General features: G+C 54.3%; 5 protein-coding genes across 5 annotated transcripts; 2 read left to right on the forward strand and 3 right to left on the reverse strand.

Annotated features, from left to right (window-relative positions):
* Position 1: 1 nt before the first annotated feature.
* On the reverse strand, positions 2–1,816 carry B0T15DRAFT_527522 (eukaryotic translation initiation factor 3 subunit J). Its single transcript, XM_062868980.1, has 4 exons — positions 1,616–1,816; positions 1,320–1,411; positions 554–1,251; positions 2–499 (listed from the first exon to the last, which is right to left on the reverse strand). Exons 1-4 carry the CDS (start codon positions 1,638–1,640, stop codon positions 484–486), a joined length of 831 nt encoding a protein of 276 aa, XP_062722328.1. The 5' UTR covers positions 1,641–1,816; the 3' UTR covers positions 2–483.
* Positions 1,817–3,150: 1,334 nt separating this feature from the next.
* B0T15DRAFT_144488 (uncharacterized protein) lies at positions 3,151–6,597 on the forward strand. Its single transcript, XM_062861918.1, has 4 exons — positions 3,151–3,471; positions 3,531–5,335; positions 5,395–5,666; positions 5,718–6,597. Exons 1-4 carry the CDS (start codon positions 3,266–3,268, stop codon positions 6,435–6,437), a joined length of 3,003 nt encoding a protein of 1,000 aa, XP_062722329.1. The 5' UTR covers positions 3,151–3,265; the 3' UTR covers positions 6,438–6,597.
* Positions 6,598–7,369: 772 nt separating this feature from the next.
* B0T15DRAFT_483884 (Ribokinase-like protein) lies at positions 7,370–8,362 on the forward strand (the record flags this gene model as incomplete). Its single annotated transcript, XM_062866191.1, has 1 exon — positions 7,370–8,362. One exon carries the CDS (start codon positions 7,370–7,372, stop codon positions 8,360–8,362), a length of 993 nt encoding a protein of 330 aa, XP_062722330.1.
* Positions 8,363–8,404: 42 nt separating this feature from the next.
* Positions 8,405–10,155, reverse strand: B0T15DRAFT_527533 (Mss4-like protein). Its single transcript, XM_062868981.1, has 5 exons — positions 9,447–10,155; positions 9,293–9,361; positions 9,147–9,193; positions 8,876–9,089; positions 8,405–8,804 (listed from the first exon to the last, which is right to left on the reverse strand). Exons 1-5 carry the CDS (start codon positions 9,675–9,677, stop codon positions 8,484–8,486), a joined length of 882 nt encoding a protein of 293 aa, XP_062722331.1. The 5' UTR covers positions 9,678–10,155; the 3' UTR covers positions 8,405–8,483.
* A 3,606-nt stretch (positions 10,156–13,761) lies between these two features.
* B0T15DRAFT_492089 (uncharacterized protein) lies at positions 13,762–14,548 on the reverse strand (the record flags this gene model as incomplete). Its single annotated transcript, XM_062866837.1, has 3 exons — positions 13,762–13,831; positions 13,879–14,332; positions 14,437–14,548. 3 exons carry the CDS (start codon positions 14,546–14,548, stop codon positions 13,762–13,764), a joined length of 636 nt encoding a protein of 211 aa, XP_062722332.1.
* Between the last annotated feature and the right edge of the window lie 262 nt (positions 14,549–14,810).

Here is a 14,810-nt window from a genome sequence, read left to right on the forward strand (position 1 = left end):
AATGAGGCAGAGTGGGCACGTGAATGTGACTTGTCATCAATATCCGTGATCTCAGTGCCACCTAGCTATGCCTTAAAGTTTCTTCACCTTCCAACTCACGGCTAATCTGTTCGATTTCAATGCAACTTGTACCTACACATGTCTATCTAACCTAGTACCAACTGGCAGGTATCACCCTATATTGGCCGATGCCGACCGCTCTAGCTCTGTGAGCACCTCCATATCCCCTTGGGTTAGGTTTCCCCCCCAACGCCGAGCGCCCTCAGCCCCCTACTGGTAAGCGTGTACTGCCCCTTTGTGTGCGTCCCTCAAAACCTCGCTCTGCTTCGCGAATCAGTTTCCTAGATTCCGCTGACGATCGTATTCAGGTGGCAGCGCACCCAACCAGTAGTCACACAAATCACGTCGAAGGCCTATCCTGCTACTGAAGCATTATTCTATTTTTGCCGAGCGAATTCTTCTCACGAGTGACGCCCTGACAGCTCACATAAAGTCGTCACTGGAAAACGGATGTCAGTCTCACGATTGAGTGCAACCGGGAGAGATCACTTACTCGTCAAAAGCTTCATCGTCGTATGTAGCGACGTCGCGGTCTACCGCTCCACCGCGGCTGACACCGGCGAGCGAAGTCTTAGTCTTCGCCGCCTTCGACTTCTTGCCGCCCTTCTCGGCCGCCTTCTCCTCCTTCATCTTCTCGTTACCAAGGGCCGTCAGGGTGCTGGTGACCTTCTTGATCTGGTCGCTAGGCATATCCTTCAGCAACTCCTTGGTGAACTGTTGGACGAAGGCTGTGTAGTGAGGCTTCTTGTTACAGCTCCCAATGATGCCGCCGAGAACCTTGCTCAGCTGCTCGAAGCCCGCCTTGCCCGTAGGGTTGAAGATGGGGAGCGTGGCCAGATCGATTGTGGCGTTTGGGTCGCTCGCACTGATGGGCACAGCGGTTCCGGCAGCAGCCCCCTTGCGCCCGCTGCTGATGCCGATGTCGGCGAAGAGATCTTCGGCGTGCTTCAGATCGGACTCCTTCTCTGTCCGACGCAGCCGCTCCCGCCTTTGAGCCTCGGTCTCCTCCTCGCTCTCCTCGCCGGCCTCGGCCTTGGCCTTAGCACGCTCAGCCTGGCGCTCGGCAATCCGCTGGGCCTTGCTCTTCTTAGCGGCGGCAGCTTCTGCTTCCGCCTTTGCCTTGGCCTCGGCAGCCTTTTTCGCCTTCTCGCGCTCTACCTCGGAGTCTTCGGCGTCCCATGAGTCGAGAACCTGATGCCGTGTGTTAGCCGGCGGGCACGCATTTCGCTATGAGGACGTTCGGGAAGCGGAAGACGTACGTCATTATCTGATGCCTCTTCATCATCGAACTTGCGGCGCCCGACACCGACGACTGGCGAGTTCGGCGCAGAGTCCGACTCCTCTTCGTCTTCTGCGAGAACAGTGTCAGTCCATCGTCGAGATTCAAGGCAGTCGTATGGCTAGCGCATTGCCCATACGGGTTTTGACAGGCACCGCGACCACATATGCGCATGTCTACCTCAGTGCGTTCCCTTATGGCGCACTATCCCACCTCAACCTGTCCTGAAGTAAAGTTCCTTTGAATGGAGCGCGGGGTTAGATTTCAGGAACTTACCCCACCGTTTGTTTGGCCCAGGCATCTTTACCGCAATATGGATGTGAATTCCACGTCGCAGGATTGAATGTGGATGTTCTCACGATACTTGTGAGTATACCCTGCGATGCAGATACGCGGGATGCTCTTGATAACCAGTATGACGGGAAGGTCCTAGATTTAGGTTGTGGGTTGGGCCGCCAACGAAACCGTTTTTTTGCTGCCGTCAGTGGCCGCGGGGCTACATCAATGGAAACACTGTGTCTTCGTACCGTATCCACACGGTAGCTGCAGACCCGTCTCAGCCCGTTACGTACCTGGTACAGTAGGTACTGAGTATTTCGGCTGAGGCTTTGTTGACGTAGCACCCTCATCACCTCTGTTCTCTCTTACTTTCCCCGCCCGACTAGGTATTGTACATGTTTATCAGTACGCTTTGGTTGTAGTCCTCTCGGCTTTTTACTTGAGAATAGGAGGCAGAGTGGATTGTCTGTAGCAGTGTTTCTCTGCCTAAGGCATCACACACAGTTTTTAAACGTCGTCGATTTCTATTTTCACAGATCAGTCGACAGTAAGGGCCAGCGCTCCAACTTAAACGTCGAAGATTCCATCGAGCTCGATAGGTATACCGTATACAGGTGGGCGGCTGCAAAGCAGAAGCCCTCATGACCTTCTGTGTAACCGGCCACCCGGGAAGCCGATGAACGGTCTTTTAACATGGAGTCAAAGAACCGTTTGGAATATGCCAGTGGTCTAGCCGTTGGCAGACACAGTGTAAGTGCCCAGCGTTGACTGAACTTGGCTCGAGTCAGTTGAGTGGATAAATCCCCACACCTTAAGTACCCAGTAACCCCAACCCTACTTCACGGGTATTTGCAAGGTGGTGACTTTTCGCTCTCGTCGTTCATGCCGCGTCTTCCGAAAACATCGGTATCTACCGATTCTTGCATTCCATGTTACCAACGAGTCCCTAGTAGCCTTAACTTAATACCACATACAGACCTCACGAGAGCTCTCGAATCCTCTGTTTCATCTGCCGTTGGCGCTCCGCCGAATCTGCCTTGTGGGTCTAATCACGCAATTTTATTGGTCCAAGCTGCTTGTCCTAAGGACTCAAAGTGACACGAGGCAGAATCGCATCCATCATTTGCAGCCGGTTGAATGTTTTGCGCCGGAAAGGGACTCCTGGGGTGCTGGCAGTGCCAACCATCTGTCGGTCGGCTATGGAGGACACAACTGAATGGTTCCTGCACCCTTCGCAGCTCGCACCTCAGCTCAACTTGTCCGGCACAGCAAAGAGGCAGCCAATCCCAGTCCCCCGAGTGCTGCGCCGCCGGCCCTACAGCACCGAGGTACCGCCTCAAAACCGCTTCCGAGTCCTACCAAGTCCTAAATACCTTAAGCACGCACTTGGCTGCGCGGGCTTCTCGGGCCTCGTAACAAAGATAGGACGTCGGTGACGATTCCGCAACTTTCCTCGGGCGTCCTTGCGCGGCACCATCACAACGGCACGGCAGGAAATATAACAAAAATGGGTGGCAAATGAACTGATTACACGCGTTGCTTGTTTCCTCACTTTTTCAAGATCCGCCTTTCGCACCGGTAGCTAGGCCTTTCAGTTGGTTGCACGCAGGTCGAGTTCCGTTTTCCCACAAGCGGGGCCCTCGTCAGATGGATAGCAAACAGCATTTCGCCTCCCTCATGGAGGACTACTCGTCCAGACCTGGCACCGCGTCCCTCCGGTCCCTGTCGCCCTTCCGGAGCGGACGTCGGTCGTCGTGGGCTCGGAGTGGAGATGGAGGGAGCACATGCGTCGGCCCGTCCCAGGCGGGACCCGAGCTTGACCTCAACCAGGATCAGGGCGTCTTGTCCTGCGTGTACGTGTCGGAGCCGCTGTCTTCCGCGAAGACGCTTCCGGGCCTAACCATGCGAGCAGAACCAAAGAAACGTCACAGGAAGACTGTGCCAGACACCGGTTCATCGTCTGGGCCGCCGTGAAGCGCAACTCGTCTGTGCGCATGACTGCCCAGGAGCGGTTGGAATGTCCGTTGCTGAGGTGCACGCAGCGGTTCCCGGACCACGAAGCGATGCTCAAGCATTTGGCCGGGTGTAGGTACCTCGCCTTTGGCGAGTACTGGTGCTACGACCACATGAGGGTGGAGCGGTTCGATGATCTGAAATGCAAGCGCTGCCTGGGCCATCCATCCAAGAGGAGAAAAATGCTCTACATGGCAAAGAACTTCTTCCATTCGCTCGGTCATAAGTCCAAGAAGGCGCAGACGGGAATGGCCGATGATGAATCGATACTACAGCCACCGCCGAGCTACGATTCCCTCAACATCCCCAGTCTCGATGGCCGCGCCAGTGAGCTACCGTCGACCGAGATCCTCGAGATCGACTCGATGGAAGTACACCTTTTCGAGCCTACGCCCGTGCCAACTCCTGTGCCAGCTTCCGTACCAGCACCCAGTGATGTTATTGACCCTCAGGCTCTCCTCATGCCCGTCATGCCCGCCCTTCCCACCGTGCCCGAACTCGACTCCACGACGCCCTCAAAAAATGCCTTCATGCAATGGCAACCGGCACCGACCGTTACGCAGTCCTCGTTCCCATCTATGGCACCGGGTGATGGCTTGGTCAGATTTCCCGCCGTTAAACCTGCGCTGCAGGTGACCACAGCCGGTCTTCAAGGCCGTCGTCAGAGTCCGCGGCCGGTTGCCAGGCCGGCCCCCGCCGGCCCCCGCGGCAAAGGCTTGTCCCCCAGCTCGTCGGTGAGGTCCACGGCCAGCACCGACAGCGACGCCAGCATAGCGAGCAAGGGCAGTTCCATGATCTCGCCAGTCTCGAACTGGAGTGGAGCGTGGTCCATGGGATCCGGGCTCAACACGAGCATGACTTCGCCAGTCGACGGCATTGTGGCTGACGACATGTTTGCGGACGCCTTAAACAGTCATAGTAATGACGCATGCCCCGATTTCCTTCATGACTTCTTCTCAGAGTTGCCCGCCGATATGCCGATTCTCGACAACGCCTGCGATATGGCTTCAGATGCCCTTCTCGGATTCGATGCCCCCCTACCAACTAATCTGTCATACACGCCAGACATCATTCTGACAGACGTTGTGGCTGAAAGCGTTGGGATCCAAGCCCCTGAGTCTGAGCCGGAGCCGGAGCCTGAGCGTGAGGTCGAACAGACGAACGTGTGTTGCTCGGAGACAAAAGCTTTGGTCAGCTCGGCGTGGGATGCTCTGCAAGAGCATATGGTCTCGTCCAAAATGAAAATCCAAGACGATAAGGAGAATCAGCTCGCCAACCAGCTCGGTTCGATGTCGGTTAGGACAGTGGCTGTGACGGGCTTACGAACGCTCCGGGCCCTCATAAACGGCCAGCGACCTTCCTCTGCGAGTGATGCCCTTTGCTTAGTCCATCTCGTCTACACCTTTTCGTTGGTATTGCATGAACAGGGTACCTTGGATCGTTTCACCCCGCTCTTTCTGCAATCCTTAGCATACGTCGATGGGCTGCCGTCAATCGAAAGGGACTTCTACCGCCAGCTCGTTGTCAGCATTTGGCAACCTCCCGGCCTCAATCATGCGCAAATCAACAACCGTCAGGCATTGGTATCATACAGTACATTGGGCTTGAATCCCGATCCCAAGGGGAAGTCTCCGGAGGTCGCCGAAAGGAGGGTTGCGGAGGGTAGTGATTCGCTGCTCATGGCGGCTCGTGACTTCCTTGACGGTAGGTTATCTTAGACCACCAGGTCACGGGAGAGACTCTGACTGACATGGGCCCTGTAGAGCTCGAGATCAGCATCCTCATGAGCCAAGAACCCTTGCCGCTTGATGTGCAGGTCTCCGAATTGCATATGACACATCTGAAGGACTCGAGCCCAGTTGCATCGGCGAATGGAGCATTGCTGGCGATGGTTCGAACCGTACTGGAGGCGCTTTCCCAAGGCTTCGACGATGCTGGTCTTAACAACAGACTCAGGCGAATTTATCAAAAGCTCGCCAATGGCTCCATCTGCAGCGTCCGGAGGATCGAACTTGAGATGCTCCACGCTGGCAGGGTAAGTAGCGTTCCTATTCGATTTCGTTCGTGGACTGACGAAGAGGACCAGAGTTGCTTGCCGGTCACGACATGCTTTGGCCGTTTTGTCCACATGGTGCGGAGATCGTGCGACAAGTTGTACGAGCAACATGATGTCGGACCATCTCGGCGCAACGTCTATCACGGACATTGTATCTCATTGATTGAGCATCTGATTCCCGGGTGCGACGACTCAGGTGGCAAGGCCGCAGACGCCTTTCCTCTCAACGACATCGATGCATTCTTCAATGACTTGACCTCGGAGAAGGGTGACACGACCGTCGCTTGCATAAATATGCAGCCGCCTGGGATCCAGATGCTTGAGTACGATGCCAACCAAACGGAACTGCCAACGCCGACGGCAACTTCGAGCGGGTCTCGATCTCCATCCGGCACTCAAGCTGGCAGCCCGCCAGCTGGACAGACACAACAACCGGCACCGGTCGAACCAACGGAGCAGCAGCAAGCAGGGCAGAAAGTGGAAGCCAACTCGTGTTGCGAGATCTGCGGGTATCGGCCCAAGGGTGACCCACAATGGTTTAAGGGCAGCATGGCCAAGCACAAGAAGCTGCAGCACAGCACCGAGCCGCCCAAGATCTACAAGTGCCCATACCCGGGTTGCACGAGCCAGTATAAGAACCGACCGGACAACCTACGGCAGCACCAGATCGAGAAGAACCACTTTGTTCAGGGCGAGGAGATCACGCCGCGGCGACCCAGCAAGCGAAAGAAAGTGGCAGATGGGGAATAAATGCGTAGAGAGATATAGGGATTTAAGGTCGTTTTGCAGAGCAACTCGGCCAGCGACTTTTCAGATCGGCATTTCAGGGGATATGGGAGGGCATTTTGTTCTAGGCTTGTCTAATCACTATGATACCATTCTGCACGGCGAAAGGAGTTGACGGTATTTTGGATGAAGACTTTGGATATTTCTCTGTTTCGAGGCCTCTTGGAGGGATAGATGCGGGTTGGGTACGCAGCGAGAACAGTTACCTGTTAAAGACAAACACCCGCGATTACAGCGGGGATATTCTTCCGTCAAAACAAGAAGAGGAATCTTCAAGTGAGCCATGACTGCGGTACTACTTGTGCGTCTAGACCAGCGTTTGGTATAACTTCTAGGACCATGATAGCCCCTTTCTGATATTAAAGCTTCTTTACAGCATTCAAGCTCTGTCACAGTTGAATCACGGGTATCGATATTGTTGGCAATAGGTATTCTGAAGGAACGTTGCTCGGGGCCCCGGGGGAGACGGGTACTGTCGGCACCCAAACTTCAGAATCCATTCGTAACGCTCGCCGTACACGATCGAGATCTGCTCCACAACATCTCCGGTCGTTAACGTCGCCTTTTGTCCTTTCTCCTCGCAGGACTCGCATCGAGAAAGGTCTGGGTCATCTATCGAGACACCAGGAGTCCACTTCAGAGGCTCTACCCCACCTCGGACGGTTTATATCAAGCAGTAACCTACCCTACCCTATTTATTACCCGGCAACCTCTCGCCAACAACTAACAACAGCGGCAATCACACACTTCTTACCTACCTGACCTTAGCCATCAAACCAAACAAGCGGCAGATAAATTCCTCGCAGTACAAGATGGTAACCATAAGAGAGCGATCATCCGAGACGGTAACCACAAGGGAGCGGTCACCCGAAAAGCCCCGCCGCATCCCGCTCATCATGGTCATCGGATCCCTCAACATGGACCTGGTCGCCTACGTGCCGCACCACCCCTTGCCAGGCGAGACGCTGACGGCCGACCACTTCGCCACGTCGCCCGGCGGGAAGGGCGCCAACCAGGCCGTAGCCTGCTCCAAGCTCTCCCGTCGGCGGGACGTCAGTGACCTGGTCGAGGATCCCGGACCAGCAGCCTACGTCGCCATGGTGGGCTGCGTCGGCAAAGACGACTACGGCGCCCGGCTCAAGCAGAGTCTGTGCGACTACGGGGTCCACGTGCATGGCGTCGAGCGGCGCGAAGGCGTGCAGACCGGCGTGGCGCTCATCATCGTGGACGGCCCCACGGGCGAGAATCGGATCGTGCTCCACCCCGGCGCGAACCATGCTCTCGTGCCGGCGGACCTGGCCATGCGTATTGAGTTGGACGTGAATGAAGATAGCTTGAGAGAGGGGCAGGATTGGAGGGTGCCGGATCTGTTTATCCTGCAGCTCGAGATCCCCTTCGAGACGGTGCTGGCTGTGCTGAGAATTGCCGGGCGAGCGAGGGATGTGCTGCTGAATCCGGCGCCGGCGAGGAAGTTGCCCGACGCGGTGTACGACGGGCTGGCGCACCTGGTGCTGAACGAGACGGAGGCGGCGATCCTGGGGGAGGTGGAGCAAGCCTCGCTGGACGACGAGAAGGGGCTGCAGACGGTGGCGGAGCGGTTTGTGGACAAGGGGGTGAGGAATGTGATCATTACGCTGGGCGGCAGGGGCGCGTACTACATGAGCAGTGACGGGAGGAAAGGATTGGTGCCCGCGGAGAAGGCCAAGGTGGTGGATACTACTGCCGCCGGGGACACGTTTGTGGGACAGTATGCGCTGGAGGTGGTGGGTAAGCAACAGACCGAGATCGATATTGAGGCGGCCGTGAGGAAGGCGAATAGGGCGGCTGCGAAGACGGTTGAGAGGGCCGGGGCGCAGGACTCGATTCCCTGGAGGGAAGAGCTGGAGTAGCGGCCGTCCGTTCAGGTACACACGAGGATAATTTAGAATTCAAGTCACTTTGGTTTCATCCTTGCTATCCTGCACATTGACCACGACATGATCCCCATTCCAGACCAAGCACGGTCGAACCTCACGGGTTCACGTACAACGGCGGCCTGCTCCATCCGTCGGTCCGGACCGGCTTGACGCACTTCACGTCAAACCCGTTCAGTATGCGAAGGTTCAACGGTCGCTTGTCGCTGTATGCAGTCCGGAAGTTCCGAACCGGCTCTGGAAGGGCGGCGATCTCCTCGGCCGTCAGGTCGGGGTTCAGGTCAGCCCCGATGTGCACTCCACAAGTCTTGCAGAATGACTTGCGCCAGACCCGGTTTCCGAGGGTGTAGTACGACAGGTTCTCCTGGCCCTGGATGGCGACTTGGTTCAGGGCGGGATAAATCCAGACATACGCGCCCTGGGAACAGAGTCAGCAGGATGATGGGGTAGATCTAAAAAAGGATTTAAAGGATGTTTTTGAGCACCTACGCGCTGGCAGATGCTGCAGTTGCACTCCACGATAAGTTCTTTGTACGAGCCATCCTCCAGGGAGCCGTTTACCCTGACAGCGGCAGTCACGGCTTTGCAGTGGCAGCTCCCGTAGTATGTCTTTCCGTTCTCAAAGCCGGGAGGGTTGGGTTCAGGGCCTAGGTACTTGGGTGGTTCGTATGGGGGACCGAACTTCTTCAAGTTGCCATCGTATCTAGCAGGAATCAGTCCGGAACGGATGATGAGAAGCGCCAGACGCCAGGGCACATACGACGTGACCTCCAAGCCCCAGATGTCGAGGTCTTGAATGGCCCTGACCTACAACAGGAACGCAAGTTAACCGAGCTCATCTACTACCTTACCTAAAAGCACGGCCTGTCATGCCCACCCCCCATCGACCCCACCATAGGTACTCACATTGATTCCCACCCCGGCTGGGAACAGATCACTGGTTCCGATCACGCCGATTCCGCAACTGCCGCAGAACTTTCTCGGAAGAATCCGTCAGCATTGCATACCACACACCAGTGACGCCATGATAGCACCCATTGAAAATACGAGACGTCCTCACCTGGTGGTCAATCTTGCCGGAACCGAAGGTATAATGGACGAGTTTGCCCTCGTCCTTGACGATCGTCAGGGGCTTCTGCGGCTCCATGAAGAGGTAGCCTCTTTTGCTGCAGATGCTGCAATTGCATTCGCCCGCGGCCTTGATTTCGGCGGCCTCGAACTCGAAGACGAAGGCGCCGCAGTGGCAGTTGCCCCGGTACGTTCTGGTCGGTGACTCCTCGGTCTCAGGCATCGCGGCAGTCTGCAAGTCAACAATCAAATGGGATAGGACAGATGAGGCAGCGGAGTAGAAAAGGCGAAAAGAGACAGGACTAGTAATAGTAACCAGCAGACAAGCAAGCCATTCAACTGTCAGGGAGAAAGCCAGTTAAATACATTGTGAGTGTTCACAACATGGGAGCCAGATTCCCATCTACATACTCGGAGGTACGGTAGAAGCGTGCCATGGCAGTTGAAGGATTTCGGTCGGGTAAGCAGTCGCGCCAACGGACCAATTCGATTTCCGACTCCTTACCCTCACGTGAGTCACTCCTCACCCTCACGTGAGTCACGTCTAACAGTACAGTACCAGGCATACGGATCAGTTGTTCAGGGATAACGGAATGGCACGTTTCCAGTCACGCGTCGGTCTCGACCCTGGTCTCGGAAGACAAGCGAACGCGCTGTCATGTGCAATGAGGGAGTTTTAGGAGTCACATAACATAGCGTGGGAATTCGCAAAGAATAGAAATGCTACCTCCACTTTGATGCTGAGTGTATCATTGGCTTCGAGAGGGTTTTCGTGGGTCTGCCGGGCCTGCAAGTGCTCCATCAGAGTTGCATCTTCGTCTGCCTTGCATGCTCCTGCGCCCGGGCTGCCCTCCCGTAGCCGGCGTATTGGCTATGTGCAGCCAAGAGTGGAGGTAGCATTTCTATTCTTCGCGAATTCCTACAGTAGCATCAGGGAGCACGGGACACCAGGCCGAAGCTTGCTGGGTGAGAGCTTCACCGAGGGGGCAAGGTCGAACCTCCAACCTTACATATACCGATTGTTGTCTTTCTATTACTACTAATTAACCCGCTAACCGCTTATTTCGGTTGTCATGCAGAGTCACTTGTCTAGACTTCGGCGCGACAGCAATCTATTCGATGGCTACATGGGGACGAGCAGCGACATACCGGTGCAGGTTGGGGGGGGTTGGCTAAGTTAGGAAGGCCCAACTTCGAGGCTCTTTCCTTCTCGATCTCCTTCTCATCAACTTGCGGTCAAGCAAACTTCTGCTGTCCCGGTCAAGAACCTTCTCATTGGTCGAACAATGTGAACTTGGTGCGAGCGACCCTGAATCCCCCAGATCTGCCGGTCCTCGCACTCAACTGGACGTTTCCTCTTCTCCCTCGAGTTCTCGTCCAGCACTCCCTGCAATCGCTCCTTTTCCATTCTAGTTGCTGCAGTGTCAAACCATCCGTTATAGTCATTTGATTTCCCGGTTTCCTCCATCATCTCAATGTTATAGATGGCCGCCGCTGCCACCAGTTCGAGATCATCGACATCCATCTCAGCATCTTCCTCTCGGCCCTCCTCGTTTGCGCTGACTGCGTCATGACGGGACCGGTACAATTCCCTTGCAGCCTTTGGACCAGGGAGCAGATACGGCACAGCTACGTGCCCTCTGTAGAGACGAGGTAAGCACCAGAGTTCCTACCTAGAGACATTCTTCTGCTTTTGCTTCTGGACGCACACCTTCCCCCATTTCCTCGGGATCCCACATCCCATACCGGGTTTGAGCGAATCTACCACCAAGCAGATCTCTCACCAAGCGGATCTATTATCAAGCAGATCTCTTACCAAGCAAATCTATTAACAAGAAGATCCCTTAAGCGGATCTATCGTTAACTATGTAGATTTATTATCAAACAGATCAGTTTTCAAACAGATCTCTCACCAAGCAATTCTATTAAGAAGATCTATGATAAAGCGGATCACTTACCTGCAGTCTGCAGATCTATCACCAAGCAAGTCTCTCAGCAAAGTTGTCATTGTGCGGACATCTCCATGCACATGGACAATTGGGACTATGCACTGTTGTTGAGGAGAGCCCAGAGCTTGGTATCTAATTGAGACCGTCGCGTCCAACTGAGCTCGCCTCCTTCATATCAACACCTTGCCCAGAGACGTGCCATCATTGTTCAGCAAAAGAGACGGGTCTCGGAAAGCCGACTTATCACGAAGCATGTTGCTGCTTCTGCCGGCCGGGGTCGGTCCTGTGACACCACCCAGACGCGCGTCTTGCTATCCTTTTCACCGAACATCACGGCCACTGCAGTTGAGCCGAACGACTGCTCGTGCCATCTTGGACGCAGCCTCGATGCCCGAGAACTCCGCGAGTGTGCGTCTCCGCCAGCAGCGGACAGCGAGTTTACTAACTCCGAGGCATTCAAGCAGCTCTTGTCGAGAAAGCGAGAGTAGATGGAGCTGATTGTATCATTCAATCCTTCTACAGCCCCGAGTCTTGCAAGCTTCGAAATCAAAAGGAGAGCATATTGCCAACCTCCCAGCTGTGAGCTGAACTGGGAGAATTGCTTATGGCGCAAGCTTTGGGGATTCTGATGCCAGATCTCAAAATCTCAAGATCATCGAACCTGCGGTTATCCAGCCTCTGTCTAAGCGAGACGACTGAAGTTATCAGAGAGCCTGCCATTGTCAGGAAGCTCGGTTTATCAGAACCGCGTCATATCAAAAGAGAGCGGTATTAATAAGAAGAGCTATGGACCCGTATGTTTAATAACCCTAACCCTCACCCCCCACAGGCACGACTGATCTACGGCACCGCTATCTGACGGGAGACTGCGGCGTGTTGTTCGCAACGCGGGCTACCTGGATGAAAGGGGCTTGTCTGTCTTTAACGAGCGGAATGAGAAACTGCCAGAGAACGCATGGGAGGCTAAGCTTGACAATCTACCAGGCCACCTGTTATATGAAACAGGACCCGGCGGTAGTAGTACACTGAGTATTTGACGTTCAAGTTATTACAAGCAAGCCATCCGAATCCGTGCTATTCGCCTTCTGGTCAAGCTTCGCCTCTGGCCTAAGGATTCCCTGAACACACGAAAATTTTAAACTGTCATATGTAGCACAATCGCGTTACTCGAGACAGCCGTAAGATCCATACAACACCAGAAAGACGAGAGTCTGGCAAAGCGGAGAGCTGAGCGTAATGCCGAGCATGGCACTTCTAATTCTTAAGAGGAGTAAATCAAGTCGATGTCGAAGCTGGAGTTCTTGGAACTTTGCGATCATCCTAGCAATGACAGATTGTTTGCTAACAGGTTTTTGAAAAAGCACGAAGACCTTGACGAACTAACCTGTCTCAAGATCGAGGGAAACTGGAGACAAATCTTAGAACCTTTTGTTTGAATAAGAAATAGTAATTCAAGCGAAGCGTCCTCGTTCCGAGCTTTTCTTTGGGTTACACAGTACACTGTATACACAGAGAAATCGAGGAAGGAACGCTTCGCTTGATTTACAGAGGAAAAACTCCAAACGAAGTCGAGTACTCCCCATTGGATGCCACAGCGGCACAGACCTGAGACACGGGAAGTCCGTTTACAAGCGACGGGCCAAGAAGCTCCTCTGCCAGGACATAGAAATCGCCACTCCTCCCCAAACCACCAGACACGCGGTATTCCAATTCCGCCGGCCAACGCATTGTACGTTTCCGCTTCACTCTGTAACATCTCGCGCCCATTTCGAACGTTTGTGAGCTTTATAGCGATCTCTTGATCCAGCTGAACATCGGTCCCTGCCGGAGTGAGCCTCAAGTGGGCTTGTCAGCTTTGGTGCCCTACCAGAATAGACGAAGCCGAACCCTCCTTCGCCGATCTTGCCGTCAACGCGGTATCTATCGTTTATTAGAATATCCTCGAAAGAACACTAAAGTCAACTGACATCGTTGTGCACGAAGGCCGGAAAGCCACACCTTCATGTTACAGGAACGGCTTGCGACGCAAATGTGAAGAGTGGGCGTATGTCATTATTAGAAACAGGGTGCCTGTGGGAGATACCCTCGTACTGGCACATTCAATTTCGTGAGCCGAACTACCCAAACGAGACAAGATGAATAGGATATGGTTGAAAGAAGTAGGAACCCAACGGACGCCCTCAGCTTTCATCGTCAGAATCCTCAAACCAAGTGACCCTACCATCGGAATGTTTATGGAAGTAACACCCGCTTTCTGCGTCCAATGTCCAATAGCTTTTCTTTCTGCTCGAAGGTATGGATGGCCTATGAGAGGATTTATGCGACGATGAGGCTTTCCGTTTCTGACCAGCGCGGTTATCAGCGGGTGGGAGTGACTTCAATGAGACGGAGCTTGATGCCGCAGGAGTAGGCTGGCAGGGTTGCTCGACTATTTCGTAGTCAGCTTCGTCTTCATTTTCGTTGGTCTCCTCTAACGTGCTGTCAATTGCGGGTATTTGGGCATCTTCGGTAATGGGATGGAGGTCACGACTCTGTTTCCAGTGATCCTTCAGCTGATCCCTCAAGGCGTATGACTGTTCCCTAGCGTGGTCTTGTTGATTCCTGAGCCCTCTTCGGCCGTCCTTATGCCCTTGGTGAGAGTCCTTTACGTTTGCCGACGCGTACTGATACTGATGATACTCCAGCGTACCATCCTCTGAAGGTGCAGCATAGTGTGCAAAGAAGTTGATATTAGTGCCGTCCGTGGTGAAAGTTGTGACTTCGGCGTGGCCGGGGGTGTCAGGTTTTCCGATATAGGAAAGGGCCTGGTTCCTGGCATAGACAATGGCCGCGCCGTCGTAGGCGCTCTGCAGTCTCGCTTCTTCCATGTCCTTTCCGCGTCCCTTCCACTTCCCGGCCAAGTGCGGCAGCGCCAGGGAAAAGGGATCGTCTTTGTAGAGAACAGCTCCGTTGACATGCTCCTCAATCGGGAATGGGACGTATTTTTTTTTTTCTCTAGACCCTCAGCAAAGTCGGGCTGGGGAGCAGACAAACCATTATTAAAGCCAACACCTTTCGGAAAGCCGGTGAACGGTTGGCTGAATACTCGGTTGTATCCCTCGTCGTCATACTCCTTCAGCAGCTTTACGCCAACCTCGAAGACCATGGTCGCTTCGTTTAGGGCTTTTCCCACATTGTTTACGTAACGGTTGTACTCAAACTAGGGGGGAGAAGCTGTTGCACGGGATCTAGCATGTCGTTCACGGATATTCTCCAGATTCGCAGGCGGTTTGGAGTGAAGTGGATGGACGATGCCGTTCCTACGGGCCTGGTCGGCAAAGCCAGATGACGTCGATGATACAGTCCTTGTTGATAATACCTTAACCGTGGACTCGGAGGGAACGGAAGCCGTATTGTGTCCCTTCTTT

This window comes from Chaetomium strumarium, assembly GCF_033439665.1.
Source record: "Chaetomium strumarium strain CBS 333.67 chromosome Unknown B0T15scaffold_3, whole genome shotgun sequence".
NCBI classification, from domain to species: domain Eukaryota; kingdom Fungi; phylum Ascomycota; class Sordariomycetes; order Sordariales; family Chaetomiaceae; genus Chaetomium; species Chaetomium strumarium.

Excerpts from the sequence above, each read along its gene's own strand:
- B0T15DRAFT_527533 (XM_062868981.1), bottom strand. The coding sequence starts at position 9,677 with ATGCCTGAGACCGAGGAGTCACCGACCAGAACGTACCGGGGCAACTGC. Across the intron at positions 9,194-9,292 it reads CAGCCGGGGTGGGAATCAAT|GTCAGGGCCATTCAAGACCT; the intron begins GTGAGTACCTAT and ends TTCCTGTTGTAG. Across the intron at positions 9,090-9,146 it reads TGGGGCTTGGAGGTCACGTC|ATACGATGGCAACTTGAAGA; the intron begins GTATGTGCCCTG and ends GATTCCTGCTAG.
- B0T15DRAFT_144488 (XM_062861918.1), top strand. The coding sequence starts at position 3,266 with ATGGATAGCAAACAGCATTTCGCCTCCCTCATGGAGGACTACTCGTCC. Across the intron at positions 3,472-3,530 it reads CAGGGCGTCTTGTCCTGCGT|AACCAAAGAAACGTCACAGG; the intron begins GTACGTGTCGGA and ends CCATGCGAGCAG. Across the intron at positions 5,667-5,717 it reads AGATGCTCCACGCTGGCAGG|AGTTGCTTGCCGGTCACGAC; the intron begins GTAAGTAGCGTT and ends GAAGAGGACCAG.
- B0T15DRAFT_527522 (XM_062868980.1), bottom strand. The coding sequence starts at position 1,640 with ATGCCTGGGCCAAACAAACGGTGGG. Across the intron at positions 1,412-1,615 it reads TGGGCCAAACAAACGGTGGG|AAGACGAAGAGGAGTCGGAC; the intron begins GTAAGTTCCTGA and ends CTGTTCTCGCAG. Across the intron at positions 1,252-1,319 it reads AAGAGGCATCAGATAATGAC|GTTCTCGACTCATGGGACGC; the intron begins GTACGTCTTCCG and ends ACACGGCATCAG.